Source organism: Momordica charantia (genome assembly GCF_013281855.1).
Source record: "Momordica charantia cultivar OHB3-1 chromosome 4 unlocalized genomic scaffold, Mcharantia_2.0 BLBB01000004.1, whole genome shotgun sequence".
Taxonomy (NCBI): Eukaryota; Viridiplantae; Streptophyta; class Magnoliopsida; order Cucurbitales; family Cucurbitaceae; genus Momordica; species Momordica charantia.
The window spans coordinates 28,086,006-28,109,216 of record NW_028275162.1 but is presented as its reverse complement, the minus strand read 5'-3'; the positions used below and the strand labels follow the sequence as shown (position 1 = coordinate 28,109,216).

Here is a 23,211-nt window from a genome sequence, read left to right as displayed (position 1 = left end):
AAAAAAAACCTTAGATTTATGAGAACAAAAGTACCCTACTATATCATTATCAACATGAGCATAACTCAGTTGTAAAGATACATAATTTTTTTTCCATGAGGTCAAAGGTTAAATCTCCCTACCCTACTTTTTTCTAGTTTAACAATATGTGAAGATGACAATTCGAACTTTAACTTTTTAGTAAGAAGTATATACTTTAATTACTTAAGTTAGGCTTAAATTGGCGCCATCCAATTTTTGTTGTACTACCATTGAAAAAAATAGTACCATATTATATTATTATTTGTATTCAACTATAACACCATTTAATTCCTGATTTTATTTAATAAATCTAAATTTTACTTTCAATTTTGGTTGTATCACTACCTAACTTGAACAGGGTTCAGGCATGTATCATGGTCGTGTTCGAACCCACCTTCACATGTCGATATATATAGATATTTTTAATTGAAATTGTGGTTGTATCACTAAATATTTAATGAAAAATTCCACCATTTCTCTTTAGTGCGAGAATATAAAACTACCCTAATTATTGGGATACACCGTACCATATAACTACAAGGCAGTGCGTTACTGAATTTCTCAGTTGCTTTCGTTTGTGGGCTTCACTTACGTTTTTCAACTTTATATTGTTCGCATTTCTTTACTAGAATCACTGTTAAACTCCCATTTGTTCAGCTCAAATTGTTGCTTCGGGACGCCACGCCACTGTTCGAGCTTTCTGTTTCGCTTTTCAATGGCTGCCGACACTGCCATTATTGCTTGGTCCGTACTCATGGTTGTCTCTAATTTTGTGCTGTTGTTGTCATCGATAGATAGCAACTGAATTGATTGACCAAAAACTATATGAATTGTCAGGGGTTCAGGTGAAGATGGGCAATTGGGATTGGGGAACAACGAGGACAGCGAATGGGTTTGCGCCATCAAAGCCCTTGAGTCTCAAAAAGCTTGTTCTGTCGTTGCTGGTAGCCGAAATTCCCTCGCCATCTGCGAAGATGGCAAGGTCAGTTACATTCAACTAGAATCGCTCTTTTTGAGCTTCAGTTCTGCTTCATTATCTTTTGACAAAATTTTTGTTCCAATTTTGTCGGGGTCTGTAGCTGTTTACATGGGGTTGGAATCAGAGAGGAACTCTTGGGCATCCAGCAGAAACCAAAGCTGAGAACATTCCGAGCCAGGTGAAAGCTCTTGCAAATGTTAAGATTGTGCAGGTAATCACTATAAGTGTGGTGTCCTGTATGTAACTTTTGAATTTTGTGCTGAAGAACTTCTGAGTACTACTTGATCAGTGTTCTAGAGAAAGTTTCATCAGATGGTCCTGTTTTTTAGGCGGCTATTGGTGGGTGGCACTGTCTGGCTGTGGATGATCAAGGCCGAGCTTATGCGTGGGGTACTTAAGTTCCTATCCGTGGCTAACTGTTTGACTGATAATACTGGGCTTGAAATAATAACAGTACTAGTTATCAATGTTTTAAGAATTAAGAAGTAACTTTTCAGAAAAGAAAAACGTTTTAAGAAGTAAAATAGGCATCGAAACCTTTTCTCTTGAAGAGGCAAGAGATAAGCTCAAGTGGAGGCGCATAGAAGTGCAAGAACAACAAAATCACATATCAATCAATTGATCCCTTTTTAAATAAAGATTCTAAGGGTCATTCTTGATTTCGTTATCACATCCACTTATATAGGATCCATAAAATCCTTTGCGTTCTCCTACTTGAATTTTTTGCATTCTCCTAGCAACTGAAAGGAGGGTTACTTGGAGCAGTGGAGGAACTTGTTTGGAGATAGCTTTCCTTGTGCCCTATGATTTTAGATCAATATATGCAAGTAAGCACGTAAAGCTTATCGTACAGGTGGTAATGAATATGGTCAGTGTGGTGAAGAACCTGAGAAGAAAGATGAGACTGGTAGACTACCAAGAAGAGATATAGCAATTCCTCAACGATGTGCACCAAAGCTAATAGTTCGTCAGGTAACATATTTGTGAGAATTAACATGATGTTTGTGTATTACTCAGTTACGTATAGGTGCTATGCACCACACAACTTGTACTTAACGTGCTACACATGATCATGTCTACCCTGCTATTCAAGCACTTTTCATTAAGTATGGCTGCTGAATTCCTTGAGTTAAGTTTTTCGAGTGTCGTGGTTGAATTCCTGGAGTTAAGATTTTGTTTTTGTTATAGTTCAATGTAGTCCCATCTCATATCCCCAAAGTAAAAAAAGTTTAATGTGCGGTTCATGGTTTCATCTGAGGTGGATTCTCATAAATTTAGCTGATAGGTGGCCATAAATTTGCGTTTTTGTTTAATGAATGGTCAAATAAGTTATCTTTTGGATCTAAGTGTGGAGCGGGATTATGTGTCTCAAGATTTGCTCGGCTGGACAAGCAGACCAAGCTCGAGCAATTTGCATCAGCATGACATTATCTGAGGCTTTTTATTGGGACTTGCAAATGTTATGATACTCCATTGTTTTTTAGAATAATTGGGATCCACCATTAACGAATTAACGAATTAATGAGGGGGTTTCATGTATTTGTATATAAAAGAAATTAAACTGTGTCAACCACGATGGATGATGGAGAACAAAATGTTCTTGATTTTTTAAATTCCGTGTTTGGGACTAGCTTATTATTATTTTACTAACCTCATGATACAAATGCTTGGCTTTAAAACATTTAGTGTCAAAGAACTCGTGGAATACTAAATATCCTAGCTACGTGGTTAACATGGTTTTGAACCTATGACTTCAATGAAATTTGAATTTGAAACTTGCCTCTTAGATGACTAGGCTAATGAGGTCCAGATTATTCTTGAATTTATCACATTATAGATAAATCTGGCATAATTTATTCCTGACATTACTTGGATTTCTCTGATTCAAACTAGAACTAGACATTCCAATTATGTTGCAATTTAAATGTAGGAGGGGAGCACATATCATTTAGTTAGTATGATAAGCTGGTAGAAAGATTTTGTTGGATTCTGGCATGTCCCTTCTTTAATATCTTAGGACTCTGGTCTTGTATGCATACCTCACGAAACATTGTTTCATGCTTGGTTTGAGAAATGTATTTTTTTCCTCTGTTACAGGTTGCTGCAGGAGGTACACACTCTGTGGTACTTACACGCGAAGGACATGTATGGACATGGGGCCAACCATGGCCACCTGGAGATATGTATGGTCTCTTAACTTTTAAGTTTTAACTTTGATATCACTGAACACTTCTCTTCTGTTTACTTATTTTGAACTATAATTGACATTTTTGCGCTGTCATAGTCATCCTCATAAATATGCTAATTATTCTTGTTATGCAGAACGCAAATATCTGTTCCTGTGCGAGTTCAAGGTCTTGATATGGTGAGGCTTATTGCGGTTGGGGCATTCCATAATTTGGCTCTCCAAGAAGATGGAACTCTGTGGGCATGGGGTAATAATGAATACGGACAGCTTGGAACTGGTGACACCCAACCAAGATCACAGCCCATTCCTGTCCAAGGCCTTACTGGTCTTACTTTGGTTTGTAGTCTATATTCCATTTCTTTCTATTCATACATTTTTTTCTATGTTTAGCCATGAATAAATTACCAGCTGATATGGCTACCTTGTTAATTTTTTTGCCACATCTTTATCCAAAGGTTGACATTGCAGCTGGAGGATGGCATTCAACTGCATTGACAGATAGTGGAGAGGTGCTCTCTCCCTCTCTGCCCCACTTAATGTTGAAGAGGGGTTCTATATATCAACATATATTGTAATACATTGATATAAATATATTAGAGAAGTTGATCTCTATAGAGCTGTATAATTTTTAATATTTGCCAGTGCATTTGCCACAAGTACCTTATATACTTTCATAAAGAAATAACATTAGAATCATCTTTGGCTTGGCATTGATTCTAGTACAAACATCACATAATGTGTCCTTGTGTTAGTTGTGTTTAATTGATTATATGACAAACACGGATCTGCTTGATGTTTGTCTAATTCATCTTTTCTTGGGATTTGAGAGTGCAAAAAATTATAGTTCATAGTTAAAGTAGCAGTGGTTATGTCGTCAATAAGCATGGCTTATAGCTTCCGGTCAATTTTGCTGATGAATTATGGATAGATTGAATGATGTATTCTCCATTGTCTTTGTTTGAATAGAAAGAGTAAGCTCACTTCTGTTGCAGGTTTATGGATGGGGACGAGGAGAACATGGGAGGCTTGGATTTGGAGACAATGATAAGAGCAGTAAAATGGTTCCCCAGAAGGTTCAACTTCTGGCTGGCGAGGACATTGTTCAGGTACGAATCATGTCTATTTTAAAATTGTGCCCCACAACTTCTACTTAAAACTGTGGAGTGTCTTAGAGGCTTCCAGGATGAGGATATAGAAGGTAGTTGAAACGAAAGTTTGGAGATGATATTATAGCTTGTAATGACTTGATATTTAGTTTGACGCACTAATGGCAAAACAAACATTTCTTATTAAAAAAAAAAGAAAAGAAAAAAAGATTCAGTATTTCAGGTAAAAGTATAATTCTGTGTTTTGATCTGGACTTGCACCTCTAGTCAACAAAGAATGATTACCAAAAGGAAATAACTATCAGTGGTTTTTTTGTTCCTTGAGAACAAGAAATGAAAGAAAAAAAGAGGGTAGAGAATATTTCAAACACTTGAATTAAATTTCAGGACCGTGTTTAGAATTAGGGATGGTGTTATTATTTGTGACAGAAGTGGAAATATTGTTGAATATGCCACAATTTCATATGTTGGTACAGGTATCGTGTGGAGGCACTCACTCAGTTGCACTAACCCGTGACGGCCGCATGTTTTCGGTCAGTCTTTCATTTGTGTTTATGAACCTTAGCTCTTTTGAATTCTGAACCTTGCCTGAGACATCATACCATGAAACAGATTTTAGATTTTTGTTATCTTGAATGTATTTTTTCTCATTAGATTATTCAAGTTTAGATCTTATGTTAGATCAATCAACTTTTAGTTTATTCTATTTTGGCCTCAACTCTCAAACATTTTATTTTAGTCCCTAACGTTCAAGTTCTTTTTACAAATTATTTAATACAAACCTAACATAAACATGTATTTATTTATTTATTTATATGAGTAGATATTTGTATAGACTAACATTTAAAACCATAGGTAGCAAGTCAAGTCAAGTGCACTGTTAGATTTGGAATTATTTTGAAGTCCACCTCTTTTTCATGAGTTCGTTTGAAAACCTTGTGAAATGAACACCTAACAAAGTTCAGCTTTCTGAAAGCTCATTATGATTAGGAACTCTCAACTCTTGCTACATACAAGAGTGGAGAGAAAGAAGGGAGTGCTTCTCTCATAATACATATGGGAAGTTAAAAAGTAAACTTTTGTCCTTTCCTATGAAATTTTTTTACTCGGTCCGGATTATATTGGTCGTGGCGTGTGTATGGCAGTTCGGGCGAGGCGACCATGGCCGACTTGGATATGGGAGGAAGGTGACGACTGGGCAGCCAGAGGAAGTTCCCATTGACATTCCCCCTCCCCGTGGGGCTGGGGCTGGGGCTGAGGCTGAGGCTGAGGCTGAGGCTGAGGCTGAGGCTGAGGCTGAGCAGGGCCGCTGGATTGCCAAACTTGTTGCCTGTGGTGGCCGCCATACATTAGCTTTGGTACAATGGAAGTCCGATTAGTAAGTGATAATTACTTCTTGTTTTTTAGATGATCAACATTTTTCATTTTTCTTTGAATGATTGATGACGAGACAAGACGACATCAATTTTCAACATGTTCAACAGGTTGATTTTAGACTTTAGTCAAGTTTAGAAGAACGGAGTTGATTGTGCATTGTAAACTTTCGTCGAAATTGGAGTTCTCTTGAAATATTATTAGATTTCTGAACTTTCAATTCTGTAACTAAGAATGTTCTACCTTTAATGATATTTTAAAAAATTTATAGATTTGTTAGACGCAAAATAAAAAAATTAGAAACGTATTAGAATTTTTTTAAAGATTTATTTATAATGGATTAAATTTAATAATCTAATCTAATCTTTTAGACGAAAGATAGAAGATATTTTAATTGGTAGTGTGTTGAAAATATGAGGCACCATCTTACTTTTTTGTGTATGCGTATGGAAAAGATATTTTTTTATCTCTGAATTTGACAAACCTTAAATTTTTAATTTCGTCAATTTTAAACTTAGATATGTGTTGTCATTTTTATCCTATATTCAATTTTCGCTAATTAACCCACTAATTTTAACAAAAAAATAATGTAAAAAACTTCAAAAACTTACTAATTTAATGTAAATAAAGCATTATACAAAATTAAGTCTAATTCATGTACAAAGTTGACCATCAATTAAAAAACTTTGCCAAAACATACCAATTCTAACAAAAGAGAAAAAAAACCATCATTCTAATGTCGATTTTTTTTTGAATTTTATCATTTTATACCAAATAAATGTTTTTTAATAATTTATTTGATATATATATGATATTTTTTTTCACGAAAACTTAACAAGGAGTAAAAATAGTAATAGTTTAAAAAATTTAGAGGAAAAATTGCAACATTTATCGACGTTTATGGTGTAATTTAATAAAATTGAAAGTTTAGATAAAAATGGATACATTTACAAAGTTCATGAATAAAAATTATCTTTTCATTTTCCTTTATGAAACTATGAAATATCATTTTTGTTCTTCTAAAACTTCAATTGACTTAAAACTTAAGTTACACGAAAAATTGAATTGTACGGACTTAATTATTTTTAAGCAAATATCTTATTGTAAGAAAATTCTATTTTTGTTTTAATTTTTTTTATCGATAACCTAAATTTAATATATATTAAAAACTTCTACCACTTTTCATTACATCAAAATATCTCATTGTCGAAAGTTATATTACATTTGAATTTATTTAATTGAAATCACGCTATTATTATAAAATTGTAAACTATATTTAAAAATGAATATTTACTTACATGACTCAATATTGTACCACAAACAAATACTGTTATATAGTTTTAAAAAAAAATGTTATATTTTTTGAATTATCACTTTAATTATCTCATTATTTATACAGGAATTCGGTTATTGAGCAGGAAACCCATTCCTAATTAGGTTGGGAAATATTTGCCAATATATTCTCACATTCTGCTCTTATTTTTTCACATTCCTCAATCTGATCTTCTCTTCTTTTCTAAGTTTTCGTCCATATTGCTATTTCTTCGCTTCGATTATTGGGTCCGAGCCTAGTTAAGATGGCCGTCGGTGGTTTTGAGCTTAGTGGTAATCAAGGCGGTTCAATCAAGAACTATCCTGGAGAACTCACTTCTTATGTGTTGATAACCTGCATTGTTGCTGCTATGGGCGGACTCATATTTGGTTACGACATTGGTATCTCAGGTAATCAAATGATTGTTTATGTAGGAAAAACACAGATATGGACAAGTGAGATGTTCGTTTCTAAGGACTAGAAATCTATGACACTTAAAAGGCTTTTAAAATATATTAGATAAATTAACTCAACATTAAAATAATTTTGATAAATTTGTTATGAAAAATAAATACGGTAATTATTAAAATTGAATCGAATTTGATAATATACTAAAAAAGAAAAGAAAGAATAAAATTTATTTCTTAGAAAATGTAGAAGAAAACCCGCCAGTCTGTGTTTACGTCTTTTTTTTTTTTTGGCTAAACTTATAATATCCCATTCAGCACATCTTTTTTTTTCCTATGATTTTCACTCATTCTTATTTTATTTTTGTGACTAGGTGGCGTCACGTCTATGACTTCGTTTCTTCAGACATTTTTCCCATCTGTTTATGAGAAAGAAGCTTTGGATAATTCTACCAATCAGTACTGCAAGTTTGACAGTCTTGCCCTCACCATGTTCACTTCTTCTCTTTATTTGGCTGCACTTTTGGCTTCTTTTGTAGCATCTTGGGTCACCAAAACCTTTGGTCGTAAAAAGTCTATGCTTCTCGGTGGCTTTGTGTTCTTGGTCGGTGCTGCCGTTAATGCTGCTGCTCAGAATATTGCAATGCTAATTATTGGTCGTATTTGTTTGGGCATTGGCATTGGATTCTCAATTCAGTCTATTCCACTTTATGTCTCGGAAATGGCTCCTTCTAAATACCGAGGCGCTCTCAATGTTGTTTTCCAACTATCGATTACTATTGGTATTCTAGTGGCTAATTTTGTCAACTATGGCACTGCTAAGATTCATGGAGGATGGGGGTGGCGTGTGAGTTTAGGTGGTGCAGCAGTGCCTGCATTGTTCATCACAATCTCAGCTTTGTTTCTTCCTGATACTCCAACATCAATGTTGGAAAGAGGCGAAATCGAGAAGGCAAGGGCCATGCTCCAACGCATTCGTGGTGTATCTTTAAATGAAGTAGATGCTGAATTTCAAGACATTGTGGTAGCAAGTATTGCTGCTAAAGCAGTGACACATCCATGGAGGAATTTGAGGGAGAGGCAAAATAGACCACAATTGGTGATGTCAATTTTAATCCCATTTTTTCAGCAATTGACAGGGATCAATGTGGTCATGTTTTATGCTCCGGTGCTTTTCAAGACTATTGGATTTGGAGACAACGCTTCTCTTCTTTCCTCTGTCATTACGGGTGGTATCAATGTTTTGGCAACTTTTGTGTCTTTGTATGGTACTGATAAGTGGGGAAGAAGGATTCTTTTCTTACTCGGTGGAACCATCATGTTCGTTTTTCAGGTAATTAGAATTTTACTATTTCAAACTGCTTTATTAATTATTTTGTTTAAACAAAATTGAACAAAAAATATGATTGACCAATAATAGTTCTTCAAAATTTTTTTATCTCCCGATCGATTTAGTTCTAATAAACATGACATCATTTATAGGTTTTGGTGGCTGTTTTCATTGCTTGGAAATTTGGTGTTTCTGGTGAGGTTGCTTATTTACCCAAGTGGTATGCTGGAGTTGTGGTGTTGTTCATTTGCATATATGTTCAAGCCTTTGCATGGTCTTGGGGACCTTTGGGATGGTTGGTTCCAAGCGAAATCTTCCCACTTGAAATTCGATCGGCTGCTCAAAGTGTGACGGTGTCGGTGAACATGTTCTTTACCTTTTTGATTGCCCAAATCTTCCTCACCATGCTTTGCCATATGAAATTTGGGTTGTTCTTCTTCTTTGCTTTCTTTGTGGCCGTGATGACCATATTTATCTACTTGTTCTTACCGGAGACAAAGGGCATCCCCATTGAAGAAATGTCTTGCGTTTGGAGACAACATTGGTTTTGGAGTAGATATGTGCCTCAACAACTTGCTAAAGTTCGTCCTCAAATTTAGGATTTGAAAATCACAACCTTAGTAGGTTACATTAATTTTCTTTTGATTTTCACACTTACACTTATGTTCAATATGCTAGCCCTTTTAATTTCATTTTTTTTTTTTGTTATTTCCAGAAATTAACTCTTGTATTTAGTAGTTTTGGTAGGGATTCTTTTTATTTTGAAGTTATGGAATAAAATTTCTGGTTTCTCTATTATATTGTCAATGTCATAATACATTTATGGTGTTTTTCTTACCCAATGTCTTAATTCTTAAAAAGAGGAATTGCCGAATAATTAATTAAATCAAAATACTTTTCTTGAAGAAAAAACTAAAACTAACATGAACAGAAAGTTTGAATTAACCGAAATCAATTAAAAAAAATTAAAATGGTTACAATCTTACGCAAATTGAATAAATAAATAAATTAAATAGATTGAATTTGATGGATTGATTTAATTTATAAGGACAAAATAAAGTATAAAAGACAAAAAAAAAAAAGTATAAAAAAAAGGCTCAATTGAGTTTTGAATTCAGACGAACTCAGACAAGTGGAATACCACCGACTTGGCCGTAGTCTCCGTCATTGTTAACTTTAAAATACGCGATTAAATATAAAATTTAAATTTTAGATACTTATTAAATATAAAATATTAAAAGAAAAACTATACGACATAAAATAAATATAATATGTATTAAAAAAAATATCATTATTTTTTTTTGTTTTTTTTAAATGTTACAAAAAAAGACTTTTAGTTGCTCTCTAATTTATGCTATTTTTCAAAATTTTAAACTTAATACGACAGAGTTCAACAGATTGTTAGAGGAATATTTCAAGCTTTGTTAAAATTATTAATATTAATATTATGACTTAGTAATACTTTATTTGATATTTTTTATATTTTATATATATATTTTTGTTTTGTTTTGCGATACCATAAAAATGTCAATTTACCATTTATGACGATATTTAATTCAACATATATAAAAATTTTGATAGAAATGTTGATGTGTGACAAAAATTTAATATCCTAATAGTTTGACGACATCAATTAAAAATTGAGCATGTTAGAAGAACGTTGGCATTCGTAATTTTCTCCCTTTTGGGGTCAAAGTTGCATATTTTGTCTTTCAAAAACAAAAAAAAAGTTGCATATTTTGTTTCCGACCTATATCATATGATTGGAACTCTCTCAACATCAATCTATTTTAGTGGTCATATCATTTAGGTACTGTTATTTGAGAGTTATTCTATTTAATTTCTATCACTTAATCTTTGGTGACATCAATAATTGATTAGATTTGAGATAAATTTTGAAAGTAAATTAACTAAAATGAACTAAAATGAAACGAGCCATAAAGTATAGGAACAAGATGTTATTTTAACCTTATACATTTTATCATTCGCATAATAAATTAAAGAATAATACTTTTCTATTGATTGTGTTAGAACCCACCACTATATTTTTTATAATAATAATAATTATTATTTTTAAAAGAATTCTCTCTCTCCCTCCATCATAAAACACACCAAAAAAACTTAAAGATGAGGTAGGAGATTTTTGTTGCCCTCAAGCAAGCATTGTCCTTAAATAAAATACTCTTGAAAAACATCTTTTTAAAATAAAATTTAGATTTTTTCTATCTTTTGAATAATTTAAGTTATGCTCAGTTTCTGATATTAGTTATTTTAAGTCATTAAATATCAACGAGGTTGATAAATCAAATGGATAGTATAATTTGAGCTACTGATTGCTTATGATTCAATCATAATTTTTACCCTCACATTTTTAAACTTCATTAGAACATTGAAAACAAGTTAGTTTTATAGATTAAAAAAAATCTTAGAATAGAATTAGTTTCTAAATACCATTAACCTTGGAAACTTCTTTCCAGAAATGATTTTTTCTATTAGCTTTTGTTACTGAAAATTCTTGCCCCATGGGATCTTATCAGAATCTTGTTACGAATAATCCTTTTGCTTGTATGTTACCATTTAAGATTTGATTCATATTAATTTGAAGTATAGTATATATTTAACTTGATTAATAAAAATAAGCTGATGAATAATAAAAAAATTATTTTACAAATTAAGTATAATATTCAGATTCTCAAGTAAATTTTAGGTGCTAGGTACAAAAGTTGCGCCAGTAAATATTTTACGCTCTAAACAATATCATTCTTCCATTAATAAACAGTTCAAAATAAAATGTTTTTCATATTTGTGAAGAAAGCATATAGAATTATGAAATTTCTACTCATCAATCAACAATCAATCAGATAATGTGACCAAATCTAGATTTCCTAAATCTGGCCTTTTACGAGTTAAATAATTGGGCCATTGATAATCAACATTAGCGATATTTCATCGATCTCGAGAAATTACCAATATATCGTCGATATGGATGGAAAAACGAAGTTTCCTCCAATGAAGATGTCGAGCCATTTGAGACGTCAACTAGACTTTTGAAACCATGACGAATACTACATCAAATTACAAGCCCTAAAAAATTTCCCTTGAAGTGAATAACTCACCTTTTTCTTCCCGAAATTAAACTCATATTCAAGTTGTGGAAAAGAAGCCAACTCCTGCCGACCCATTTAAGGGCTTCTCAAATTGCACAAAAACGGATTCCTCTGTAATCATCCAGTCCCCATCATCTGATTTCTCAGAAGATTTTGAACAGTTCTAAGAAAGGACAGACAACAGGAAGGAGAATATAGTTAATTAACAATAATAATATCAGAAAATAGCATGGTTGAATATAAATTATATAATTATACAGTCTTCCATGACCAGAATGACAAATTAATAATTAGCGATAATGAGATTTTCAACAGACCATCCACTAATTGGTGGATTTTATTTTAGCACATACCTCAACTAATCTTACAACTCAAGCTTTCCCCTATTACATTTGGATGTCAAGAACTCTTGTAGAATTCTAAAATCCTAAGTCTTCACTTTTTCATTGGTGACCGCTAGGCCAACTCCTTGTGGTTAAAAATCAAATTCATCTTAGAGCAAGATAAGTTTTCTTTTTTAAGAAGTGTGGGGGTGTGTGTGAATGAGCATAAATGCATCGCCAAAAGAAGATATTACTTCCTCTGCCTAATCTGGAGTAGCAAAAGGGAGAAGAGAACTCACTTCAGAACAAGTATATACCAAAAGCGTCATCCAGTTCCAGGTCTCCAGCAACTGTTTTTGACGTTCATCAGCTTCTTCCTGCAGAAAATATAGCAGTGGGGGCATTAGCTGCATTTCAAAGTGCCTTGATCCACCACATGCCCTGCACTTCCCAGCTTCTCCATCCTCTGCTCTTCCCAAAATTGGCTTCCCACCATACGAGTATCTGAAAATGGCGCAGCACAAATGCTAAGTTCATATTGTTGGAACCAATCAACCTTATAATGTTAATAATGGGCTGCTCAAATGTACAACGAAATTACCTCAACACAATACCTGAAACATTGTTCTGGATATGCATCCAGTTTTTTCTTGAACTTTAGGTAAGTCCTATCAGCAGTCAGAGCCTTATCATATTCATAAACTTCTTCTGACCACGTTTCTTCTTGTATGGAGTCCTCGGCATCACTTTGATTCTCCTTTATGGAAAGTGATGCATAATTGGAACATAAAGAAATATCCTTAGAAGATGGTTCTTCTTCAGTATAGATGTAAAAGCATGGTAGCACTGCAAACAGACCAATGAATACTTATATGATATAACATTATGACACAAAATTTTCTAAACACACCATCAAAACAAATACATAGACAAATAAGAAAGTAGATGACAGTGCAGATTTTCAGATAACTTATTAATTGGCAAACCATGTTCTTATTTTACTATTTAAACCTGTCTATTTGGAGGTTTGAGAATTGACAATATAAAGGCCGAAAGCCTTGCTGTTAGCTAACTGGATGTGCTAACCTATAGAAAGTTAGAAACACACTATATATCAATAGCATAGTGTAATCAAAAGCTTATATGGAATGGCTCCTTTTTGGTTAGTCCACTGATATCTCTCAATCATCTTCAAGAGGCCCCTGATCTTTTACATGCAAGTGCAGGAATTTCTGGAAGTCAGTGTGGAAGGACTCATGGATATCATATCTGAATATCCTCTGCATAATCAGTTCAATATCCTACACAAATAATTAAAAACGTGAAAGCATTGCTGAATTCTGGAAGGAGGATGGTAACGATTGGAACTTAAAGCTTCATGAGAGATCTTCATGATAGAGGTAACTTAATTTCCAAATGGACCACCCATCTGTATAAGGCGTTGCTGCAAGTTCTAGATATGACTTTAGAGTTTGGGAAGTAAAAAGATGGAGTGTTTTCCTGAAATCTATGCTAAATATCTTTTCAGGTTTCGTAACCTTGGCCTCGTGGGATCTTATCCCTTTCTTGTACCTCTTAAGATTACGAATTAAAGATATTTCTTGTTTTCTATACATTTTAAAAAAATACATAGTGCACGTAGCTAAGAAGTATCCAGGGACAAAAATCAAACATGAAATTTACTACCAAAAGATAATTCAGTTGCATTAGTCTCGGGGAAGTTTATGCTTGCAATAATATAGGTTTTACAACCAACAAAAAGAAACTTTAGCACTGAAGTTTGTAGAGTTTTCTTAATGTCAAGGTGCCATACCTGGTGTTTTCAGGTCAACCACTCTTGTTGGGCTCCAGGTTAAACTTTTTGTGATAATCTTTGAATCTGATCTACTAGGAATTTTCTTGGCATGAGAAACTTCGGTTGCAGCCCCTGAAAATGCTCTTGATAGCTCCTCCAAATCCATTTCTTCATCTATTTCTTCATCCAATTGCTCCCACCAGTTGGTATTTGTAGCTGAAGTTGATGTCGTCAAAGGGCTAATTTCTTGAGAAACTTTGGAGAACTCCTGGTTGCATGGTTTTTGAACACGAAGAGCTCGCCAACTGCACAGCCCAAAGATGAGAGGAAAGTCAAAGAACAATGCTAGAGCTATATAACTCCTCTTCATTTCAGTCAATGAGATGATTTTGGGGGGAGGAGGGGGATAACACTGACCCGAGTTTACTGTTCCCACATTCTGGAGTTAGACAACCAAAAATAAGGAGGAGGCGCTCATCTATCCCTGTCCTTTCTATTGAAACTGGAGCATAAACCTTCAAGGAAACACACCTATCTTAAATATACCTAATTACAAATTCGAACTAGAATGGAAGAAAATAAAATCAGAAACAGAAGAGGAAAAGTATAAGTTCCAAAATCAAATAACCTGTAAAATAAGGCATAGTTTATTTCCACACTGAGAACAGTCTAGCAGAGTGGGGTTGACATTTTGGAAAGGAAAGTCCTGTTTGAAGCAAAAGTTAAATGTAGCTTGCAACTACCATCAACAAAACATACATACACGGAAGGTTATCACCTACAGCAGCAACTTACAGGAAGCCCGCCAACTTTAGTAGTATAGTGATCAGAAGGTTCACGGTTATCATCAGCCCAGGAACCTGGCAAGCCTAGAATGACTCCACTCATCACTTCCTTCTGCTAAATAATCAGTAATGTAATGTAATTCTGTAAGTATTTGAAATAGACTGTTAGTATATACCTCATCTAATATACACTGTCTCATCTCTTAATTGAAGGGAAGAATAAAAGCAAAAACAATAATCAGAATTGCACTTCTCATCGCTCGAGATCAGAGTCAGAGCATGTGTTCATCACGGCAAAAAGGTGTTGCCAAAGCTCAGCAAAATGAGGTGTAGGACACTAAGAAATCATTCATACATAGTAAAGTGCAGCAGAGAATACACAAACTTAGTTGTCTGGGTTCTTAGCCAATTGATAATATTAAACAACAAAAATTATAGTTTACCACTGTTTTGTACTTTTGTTTACTCTTGGGCTATATTTCATACAAAATAAGAAAATTAGTCAACAATTCACAATAACAATCAACCAATCTAAATATCACAATTCATCAACCATGATGAAAATACTTATTAAGTTCAACCAATACAGTGTACCTTACTGAGTTTGGTGGCGGAAACTGAGCAAATGATAGAGGAAATTCTCTGGTTCCGGCTGTGATAAGAGTGCAATAATGAACATATTAGGGCAAACTTCTCTTCCGATTAAAAGCGGCTGTTCATACTTTCACAATCATAAAGAGAAAACGAATTTGCAACAAAAATGAACAAAGAAAACAAGTGGAGTTGATCGGCGGAGCAGAAAAAGGGCGGTGAGATGGATATTCCGGTACCTGTTTCTTATTAGTTCGGTCTCCGGCACGGTAGTCTACTGCCGTTATTTATTTCAGCGGCATATTTGGGAGTGACGGTATAATTTAGAAGGACTATTTTGGAAAAAAGATAAATTATAATTAATTTTGTGAAAGTAATTTAATTATAATTCTCTAATTCTAATACTTCGAAAAATCACTTCAAAATGATTTTAAATTTTTTTAAAATTAATTTTATCCATTTATCGTATCATATTTTAAAGAAAAGTAATTTTGACAATAAAAAGATAATTTTAGTCTGGCACTGTATGCAATATATTAGGGTCAATGCAAGTAATTTTTAAGATGGAAGGTTCCCAACTTTACCCACCTTTGCTAAAATTAAATAAATAAAATTAAACTAAATTACAAGTTTAACCTCTAATAAAATCCCAACTTTTTAATTTATGTTGAGAAATGTTGAGAAATTTTAATGGATGTAATTTACATTATCAAATATGGTAACACGATAATATTTTACAAAAGTAGCAATTTTTAAAATTTTTTAAAGTGTCTATTTAAATATTATTACCTTTATATATATCAATCCTATATGTTTCAATGTCATTTTAATATATATATATTTTTAATGAATTTTGGTTAAATTTTTTCTTTCTACATTTACAAACTTTATAATATTGTTGTTAGATTTAGCATTGATTTTTAATATATTGAAAAATATATATATATATACATACATACATGCAAGTACCCTTTTATGTTTAATAGGTTTTTTTTTTAATTTGAAAATGTCTATTATGGTTTGAAGCTCAATGATGTGAATCTATATCTTTTTACCTTTCAAATTCAAATTCACATTTCACACGTCTTACTCTTTTTTTTTTAACGAAAATCTCAATTTAATTTTCTGAGTTTGATTTTGGGAATTGAACGGAGAATTTAGAACAATAGAACTTATGGTATTAAAATGATTTGTGTGCTAAAACTTAAATTAATAGTTTCTCTCCAAAAAAAACTTAAATTTAAAATTTGTACTAATAAAAACTTAAATTAATATGAAACTTGCTATTCTACCAACAAAAGCTGAATTATCTCATAAGCAAATATTATAGAGGCATTTACAAACAAATACTATTTTTATTTTAGAATTATGACTTAATTATCTAATCTTCCACCCACGCACGAATTTTAGTAATTAAGTAGGAAACTGATTCCTAATTATCTCAGGAAATAGTTGCCTATATATTCCCTCATTCGGCTCTTTGTTTTTTCACTTACTGCAATCTAATCTCACTCTTCTATTCTCTTCAAATCTTTATCCATATTTACTAATTCCTCTCTTCAATTTTTAAGATGGCCGGTGGTGGTTTCGAACTGAATGGTAATCAAGGTGGTCCAATCAAGAACTATCCTGGAGAACTCACTTCTTATGTGTTGATAACCTGCATTGTTGCTGCCATGGGCGGACTCATTTTTGGTTATGATATTGGTATCTCAGGTAATTAAAGAACCGTTTGATAAAGTTTATGCCGTAAAAACCAGTTTAAGGTATAGACAAATGAAATGTTCGTTTCTAAAATATTATAGTTTTAATAGGTGTATGATAAGTGAAATATAAAAAGTTTTTTTTAAAATATATTAGATAATTTAATTCAATACTAAAAGTCACTTCGATGAATTTGTTAGGAAAAACAAATGTGATTATTAAAATCGATGAAAAGTTTGATAATATCTCAAAAGAAATTAAACAATATACAGCGGTAAAAAAACGAAAGAATAAGATTTATGTTCTAAATTTGTTTTTCTAAAACCCGGTATTAAATCGATCTATGTTTTTTTTTTTTTGGTGTATCCGACTTGAAAATATTTTATCTTATTTATCCCTACAATTTTCACTGACTCCATTATTATTTTATTTTGTTTTTGGATTATTAGGTGGCATCACGTCTATGGCTCCATTTCTACAAAGATTTTTTCCATCTGTTTATCAAAAAGAAGTCTCGGACACAACTACCAATCAGTACTGCAAGTTTGATAGTCTTGCCCTCACAATGTTTACTTCTTCTCTTTATTTGGCTGCACTTTTGGCTTCTTTTGTAGCATCTTGGGTCACCAAAACCTTTGGTCGTAAAAAGTCTATGCTTCTCGGTGGCTTTGTGTTCTTGGTCGGTGCTGCCGTTAATGCTGCTGCTCAGAATATTGCAATGCTAATTATTGGTCGTATTTGTTTGGGCATTGGCATTGGATTCTCAATTCAGTCTATTCCACTTTATGTCTCGGAAATGGCTCCTTCTAAATACCGAGGCGCTCTCAATGTTGTTTTCCAACTATCGATTACTATTGGTATTCTAGTGGCTAATTTTGTCAACTATGACACTGCTAAGATTCATGGAGGATGGGGGTGGCGTGTGAGTTTAGGTGGTGCAGCAGTGCCTGCATTGTTCATCACAATCTCAGCTTTGTTTCTTCCTGATACTCCAACATCAATGTTGGAAAGAGGCGAAATCGAGAAGGCAAGGGCCATGCTCCAACGCATTCGTGGTGTATCTTTAAATGAAGTAGATGCTGAATTTCAAGACATTGTGGTAGCAAGTATTGCTGCTAAAGCAGTGACACATCCATGGAGGAATTTGAGGGAGAGGCAAAATAGACCACAATTGGTGATGTCAATTTTAATCCCATTTTTTCAGCAATTGACAGGGATCAATGTGGTCATGTTTTATGCTCCGGTGCTTTTCAAGACTATTGGATTTGGAGACAACGCTTCTCTTCTTTCCTCTATCATTACGGGTGGTATCAATGTTTTGGCAACTTTTGTGTCTTTGTATGGTACTGATAAGTGGGGAAGAAGGATTCTTTTCTTACTCGGTGGAACCATCATGTTCGTTTTTCAGGTAATTAGAATTTTACTATTTCAAACTGCTTTATTAATTATTTTGTTTAAACAAAATTGAACAAAAAATATGATTGACCAATAATAGTTCTTCAAAATTTTTTTATCTCCCTATCGATTTAGTTCTAATAAACATGACATCATTTATAGGTTTTGGTTGCTGTGTTCATTGCTTGGAAATTTGGTGTTTTTGGTGAGGTTGCTTATTTACCCAAGTGGTATGCTGGAGTTGTGGTGTTGTTCATTTGCATATATGTTCAAGCCTTTGCATGGTCTTGGGGACCTTTGGGATGGTTGGTTCCAAGCGAAATCTTCCCACTTGAAATTCGATCGGCTGCTCAAAGTGTGACGGTGTCGGTGAACATGTTCTTTACCTTTTTGATTGCCCAAATCTTCCTCACCATGCTTTGCCATATGAAATTTGGGTTGTTCTTCTTCTTTGCTTTCTTTGTGGCCGTGATGACCATATTTATCTACTTGTTCTTACCGGAGACAAAGGGCATCCCCATTGAAGAAATGTCGTGCGTCTGGAGACAACATTGGTTTTGGAGTAGATATGTGCCTCAACAACTTGCTAAAATTCGTCTTCAAATTTAGGATTTGGAAGTCATAGCCCTATAATTACTAACATTAATTTTATTTTGACTTCCACTAACATTAATAGGCTAGCTCTTTTATTTTCATTTTTTTGGTCATTTTCAGAAATTTACTCTTTCATTTAATAGTTTTGGCATGGAGTCCACTTTATTTGAGGTTATGGAATAAAATTTCATTTCCATGTTCAATGTTTCCAATACAATGTCGAGGCCAACACTTTGAGAGAGAGATCTAAAAACTAAAAATGTGTTTGGCATGTTTTTAAAATTGCTTAGAGAGACTATAAAATATTTAAAAAAAATTTATAACCCGCCTGCCCTTCGAAAATATATAAGATAATAAATCTTAGATAGGGGGTCGAGTTTGGACCCATTCCATCGAAATTCTTTTAAAATTTTCTTGGTCTCTTTGACCAACGGGCCAACCCAGGGTGTTTAAGCTAAAATAATAAATAAATAAATAAATAAATATATATATTTTTTTTTTTCGGGGAGCCATATATATATTTTTTTGAGTTACCTTGCTGGTTCCTATCATTCGAGAGAAACCAACAAATAATTAACATCAGCAATTTCAATTATTAAATATATTAGATGTACAATTAATAATCAAATCATAGAATTGTAGAAAGGTATTTAAAAAAATTAAATATACCATAAAACTAATAAAGTTTTAGGACATACTGGTATTAAAATAGAATTTAAATTGAATCTTTACCTATTTTAACATAAATAATATACGTCAAAGCGAGCCTTGTTCAGCGGTAATTGACAAATATCTCTAACGAAAAGTAATACTTTTTTTTTTTTTGGTAGTGGCATAAAATATAAAATCAACAAAAAGTACAAAGTAAGAGAGCCAAAAATATATTATTCCCTTCACCTAAAAAAAGAAACAGAAAAAGAAGAAATAGAGGCAGGGCCTTCTGTTGAGACTGATTCTTTTAGATTAGAATAGGACTATGGAGTTAGGGTTAAAACAGATCATTTTGAATCAATTTATGGACCATGAGACCAATCCAAAAAATGAGAGAGAAATAAAAAAAGAAAAAAAGCATGAGTAAAGCAAATAGAAAATAATTTAGCTAATTAACAATACTAATCTTATCCATTTTTGCATCTCAAATTATTATTGAGCCATTTCACACCCTACCAACACTACAAAGAATTTGAGGTTTATAAATTATGTCCACGCTTTTTTCTCTCATCTCGCTTTGTAACACCATCGAGAGAGATTATATTTCGTTGGAAAAAGTAGACTATATCGTGAAATATAAGTAACACTATTACTATTTTCCTCGGTGAAAATGTTTTCGTCAGCACAACTATTTTAGTGACATAGATCATTTATCTTAAAAGATAGTTTTTGCGACATTTTTTAGTTTCGGGCATATGCCCAAGGTGATATCTCTAGATTTATGGGCCATTTTCCGACTGCATTTTCCAATGGTTATTGTGTCAAGAAAAAAAAGATGGCCAGGATTTCATCTCAAATCAACACTGGGTACTTTACTACTCAAACTTTCAAAATCATCTCAGTGTTACTTTATACACTTAATAGTGATAAAGTTGACACATTTAGTCTCTTTTTTTTAGTACAACAAATTGAGGGTACCAGAATTTGAAGCTCCGACCTCAAGAGAATGAGTAGATGCAATTTGGTCGCTGCTTTCTCCTGATCATTCAAATCGATTTTTTTTTTTTTTTGTAATTAAGACATTCCTTCCATCTCTTTTAACTGAAGTATCTTTATCTAATCTCTTCTGTGTCTGCTTCTCACATACTTCTTCGAATGAATGATGTCATGTCTTTCTTAAAAAAAAAAAAAAAATCTTGCATGCACTGCTAGACATTACCAAAATCTTTTGAAATTCATAGACTAACTACATAAAACACACCTATTCAAAACATAACATAAGTTAAAACACATAAAAAACAAGTAAAAAGTTCCAAGATTGTACATGTAAAAAGAGCTAGAGGGGAGGGCCTAATGAAGCAATTGAGAGGGGCCAGGTTGTAAACTTGAGCAGAAAAACAGGAAAAAGAAGAAAGGAAAAAAAAGGTTTAATTTGTTTATTAATAAAGATAGGATGAACAGCAATCCTACAAAACTATATAATATAATATATATTACTTTCAAACAAAAACTTATCTTCTTCCTCTCTTCCTCTACTTCCCCTACATTTTTATTTGTATTTATTTAAAAAGATAAATAAAGAGAAGATGTGAAGATTTTCTGTGGGTATTATATTATACATAGAACTAGACTAATAGTCTGAAAAAATATATAAATAAAAAAGTGATTTAGTTAAATATTTAATGTTTTTTTAGTCCATAGATTTCGTACAATTTTTGTCAGTGGCACTGTTTGTCTGATTCTCTCTCCGTCTTCTTCCTTCTAAATTCACCACTTTACAACAAATTGAGAGACAAACTTATTGCCATTTTCTTAGCAAACTCTTCTCTCTCTCTCTCTCTCTCTCTGGTAATTTCTTCTGTTATTGAAGATGATCATGAGCTTTAATTTAATTTTTCTTCAATATTGCGTGCAACTCTTTGATTATATGAACTGTTTTTTTTTTCATTTTTGTTCTGTATTTTTGTGTTAATTTTAAGGGATTTTGGATGGAACAGCTGATCAAAAGCTCCCAACAACTTCTGTCTTCTCCACCCACACAAGGTATGAACAGTACTTTAGATTATTTTTCAGATTAATCAATGTTATTGCTTCTTCCCCTTTAATTTCCTGTTTCATATACACATGTGTATCTAAATATAATATATGCATGCATGTAATATATTTACCAGCGTAAGTATAAAGTGACGTGACAAATACATAAACAAATACAAAATCTTTCTCTCTTCCGTTAATTTTAAGTATAATTTAGTAGATAAAATAATTATTATTTTTTCTTGACAGAGAAATTAGTTTAATCTAAGAAACATCTTTTCCACTCTGAATTTTAATATAATATGGTTAATTAAAGATTTTTTTTTTTTTTTTGAGAAGAGCAACAGAATGTTATGGGTTAACAAAAACCCACGTAATTATTGTCTAATAGTTTTATAGTTAAAGAAACCTTTTTTATTAATAAAAAACTTCAAAGTAATTAATTACCCAATCTTTTTCTCTAGTTTCCCTATTGAATCCACACACATCCCGAAAAAAGGGAAAGGAGAACTGAGAAGTGGGTTTCTTTCTTTTTTAACTTTTTTTTTTCCTTTTTAACCAAACCCACTAGGAAATTATTACTACCCATTGTATTTTCTTAAAAAAATAATAATAAATAGAATTAGGAGTGTTGATGCCCTCACTCCAAAATTTTCTACAAATTTTTTTGATGATCTGGGTGGAAATTTTATCCAGAAGAAATTTTCCCGTTTATTTTTTCAAGCTCTTCTCTAACCACCCATATAGAGGGAGGGAAATAATATAATTTTTTTGTGTATATATACATAAAAGTGAGACAGCACGAAAAATAGGAAAAAACTTCCTCCATCCTCGTCTTGTTTAGGGCGGGTTCTGCAGGGCTCTATCTCAAGAAAATGGACATTTCTAAGTAGAATGGAGGAGAAAATATGACTTTAGTCCACCATGAATATTTTAAATCTGCGTCTTTCAAAATCTAGCAATATATGTTATTTTTTAGAAAAATACATTTAATGTAGTTACTTAAAAAAGAAACTGTTGCCTTTATAACAAATATATATATATATATTTATTTATTTTTCTTTTAATTTGTCTCCTATATATTTAATATAAAAGTTATGCTAACATGAATATAACTCAATCTAGGTCCTCTTTCTTTTAAATTTTAGAAATTCAAATTCTCTCCTATATTAAACAATTTGTGTGAGTTTTAAGAATTAGTGGCTATAATTAGTTAGGTAACCAGACCATTTAATGGATTGAACATAAAATTTAAATTGGAGGTGACAATGTATTGGAAAAAGGATCTAGTTTATTAATGCTCTGTCTCTAGGTTTTATGTTATATAGGCACCAATGACTACAATTATATCTAAACCTCTCCTACAGAACTTAGGCCTGCATTTGCATATTACACAATCATTTTTTTACTCAAAATTTCCTTCTCTCTCCTTTAGACTTGCTATGAAGTAACATCTCTCTGATTCCTACATTTTCCTTTCCAAAAAAAAAAAAAAAATACAAACTTTGATAAGAT

General features: G+C 32.7%; 4 protein-coding genes across 11 annotated transcripts; 3 read left to right on the top strand and 1 right to left on the bottom strand.

Annotated features, from left to right (window-relative positions):
* Positions 1–580: 580 nt before the first annotated feature.
* On the top strand, positions 581–5,888 carry LOC111006247 (ultraviolet-B receptor UVR8). 2 transcript variants are annotated; one of them, XM_022278039.2, is made up of 11 exons: positions 583–765; positions 859–1,003; positions 1,101–1,211; positions 1,330–1,390; positions 1,854–1,972; positions 3,098–3,183; positions 3,323–3,524; positions 3,644–3,697; positions 4,181–4,294; positions 4,771–4,827; positions 5,440–5,888. In XM_022278039.2, the coding sequence occupies exons 1-11, from the start codon at positions 737–739 to the stop codon at positions 5,671–5,673; spliced, it is 1,212 nt and encodes a 403-aa protein (XP_022133731.1). In that variant the 5' UTR covers positions 583–736; the 3' UTR covers positions 5,674–5,888. The 2 variants fall into 2 exon arrangements, with proteins under 2 accessions (XP_087979019.1, XP_022133731.1); XM_088122893.1 differs by lacking the exon at positions 3,644–3,697 and having other exon boundaries at positions 581–765.
* Positions 5,889–6,827: 939 nt separating this feature from the next.
* Positions 6,828–9,460, top strand: LOC111006246 (sugar carrier protein C-like). The gene is made up of 3 exons (XM_022278038.2): positions 6,828–7,390; positions 7,762–8,720; positions 8,870–9,460. The coding sequence occupies exons 1-3, from the start codon at positions 7,246–7,248 to the stop codon at positions 9,314–9,316; spliced, it is 1,551 nt and encodes a 516-aa protein (XP_022133730.2). The 5' UTR covers positions 6,828–7,245; the 3' UTR covers positions 9,317–9,460.
* A 2,112-nt stretch (positions 9,461–11,572) lies between these two features.
* On the bottom strand, positions 11,573–15,652 carry LOC111006248 (programmed cell death 2 C-terminal domain-containing protein). 7 transcript variants are annotated; one of them, XR_015790300.1, is made up of 9 exons: positions 15,558–15,652; positions 15,322–15,379; positions 14,738–14,839; positions 14,571–14,648; positions 14,360–14,457; positions 13,961–14,247; positions 12,749–12,993; positions 12,447–12,651; positions 11,573–11,987 (listed from the first exon to the last, which is right to left on the bottom strand). XR_015790300.1 is itself a non-coding variant. In XM_022278042.2 (9 exons), the coding sequence occupies exons 3-9, from the start codon at positions 14,828–14,830 to the stop codon at positions 11,862–11,864; spliced, it is 1,119 nt and encodes a 372-aa protein (XP_022133734.1). In that variant the 5' UTR covers positions 14,831–14,839; positions 15,322–15,379; positions 15,558–15,651; the 3' UTR covers positions 11,573–11,861. The 7 variants fall into 7 exon arrangements, 6 of the variants coding, with proteins under 6 accessions (XP_022133734.1, XP_022133733.1, XP_022133735.1 ...); XM_022278042.2 differs by having other exon boundaries at positions 12,762–12,993; positions 15,558–15,651; XM_022278041.2 differs by having other exon boundaries at positions 12,762–12,993; positions 14,738–14,869; positions 15,558–15,644.
* Positions 15,653–16,889: 1,237 nt separating this feature from the next.
* Positions 16,890–19,026, top strand: LOC148212097 (sugar carrier protein C-like). The gene is made up of 3 exons (XM_088123010.1): positions 16,890–17,034; positions 17,472–18,430; positions 18,580–19,026. Exons 1-3 carry the CDS (start codon positions 16,890–16,892, stop codon positions 19,024–19,026), a joined length of 1,551 nt encoding a protein of 516 aa, XP_087979136.1.
* Positions 19,027–23,211: the final 4,185 nt, after the last annotated feature.

Bases quoted from the DNA above. Each gene is read 5' to 3' on its own strand.
- LOC111006247 (XM_022278039.2), top strand. From the start codon at position 737: ATGGCTGCCGACACTGCCATTATTGCTTG. The intron at 3,698-4,180 runs GTGCTCTCTCCC...CTTCTGTTGCAG, and splicing joins CATTGACAGATAGTGGAGAG to GTTTATGGATGGGGACGAGG. The intron at 4,295-4,770 runs GTACGAATCATG...ATGTTGGTACAG, and splicing joins CTGGCGAGGACATTGTTCAG to GTATCGTGTGGAGGCACTCA.
- LOC111006246 (XM_022278038.2), top strand. From the start codon at position 7,246: ATGGCCGTCGGTGGTTTTGAGCTTAGTGGTAATCAAGGCGGTTCAATC. The intron at 7,391-7,761 runs GTAATCAAATGA...TTTTGTGACTAG, and splicing joins TTACGACATTGGTATCTCAG to GTGGCGTCACGTCTATGACT. The intron at 8,721-8,869 runs GTAATTAGAATT...CATCATTTATAG, and splicing joins CCATCATGTTCGTTTTTCAG to GTTTTGGTGGCTGTTTTCAT.
- LOC148212097 (XM_088123010.1), top strand. From the start codon at position 16,890: ATGGCCGGTGGTGGTTTCGAACTGAATGGTAATCAAGGTGGTCCAATC. The intron at 17,035-17,471 runs GTAATTAAAGAA...TTGGATTATTAG, and splicing joins TTATGATATTGGTATCTCAG to GTGGCATCACGTCTATGGCT. The intron at 18,431-18,579 runs GTAATTAGAATT...CATCATTTATAG, and splicing joins CCATCATGTTCGTTTTTCAG to GTTTTGGTTGCTGTGTTCAT.
- LOC111006248 (XM_022278042.2), bottom strand. From the start codon at position 14,830: ATGAGTGGAGTCATTCTAGGCTTGCCAGGTTCCTGGGCTGATGATAAC. The intron at 14,649-14,737 runs GTAAGTTGCTGC...TGCTTCAAACAG, and splicing joins CTAAAGTTGGCGGGCTTCCT to GACTTTCCTTTCCAAAATGT. The intron at 11,988-12,446 runs GTGAGTTCTCTT...GTCCTTTCTTAG, and splicing joins TGGTATATACTTGTTCTGAA to AACTGTTCAAAATCTTCTGA.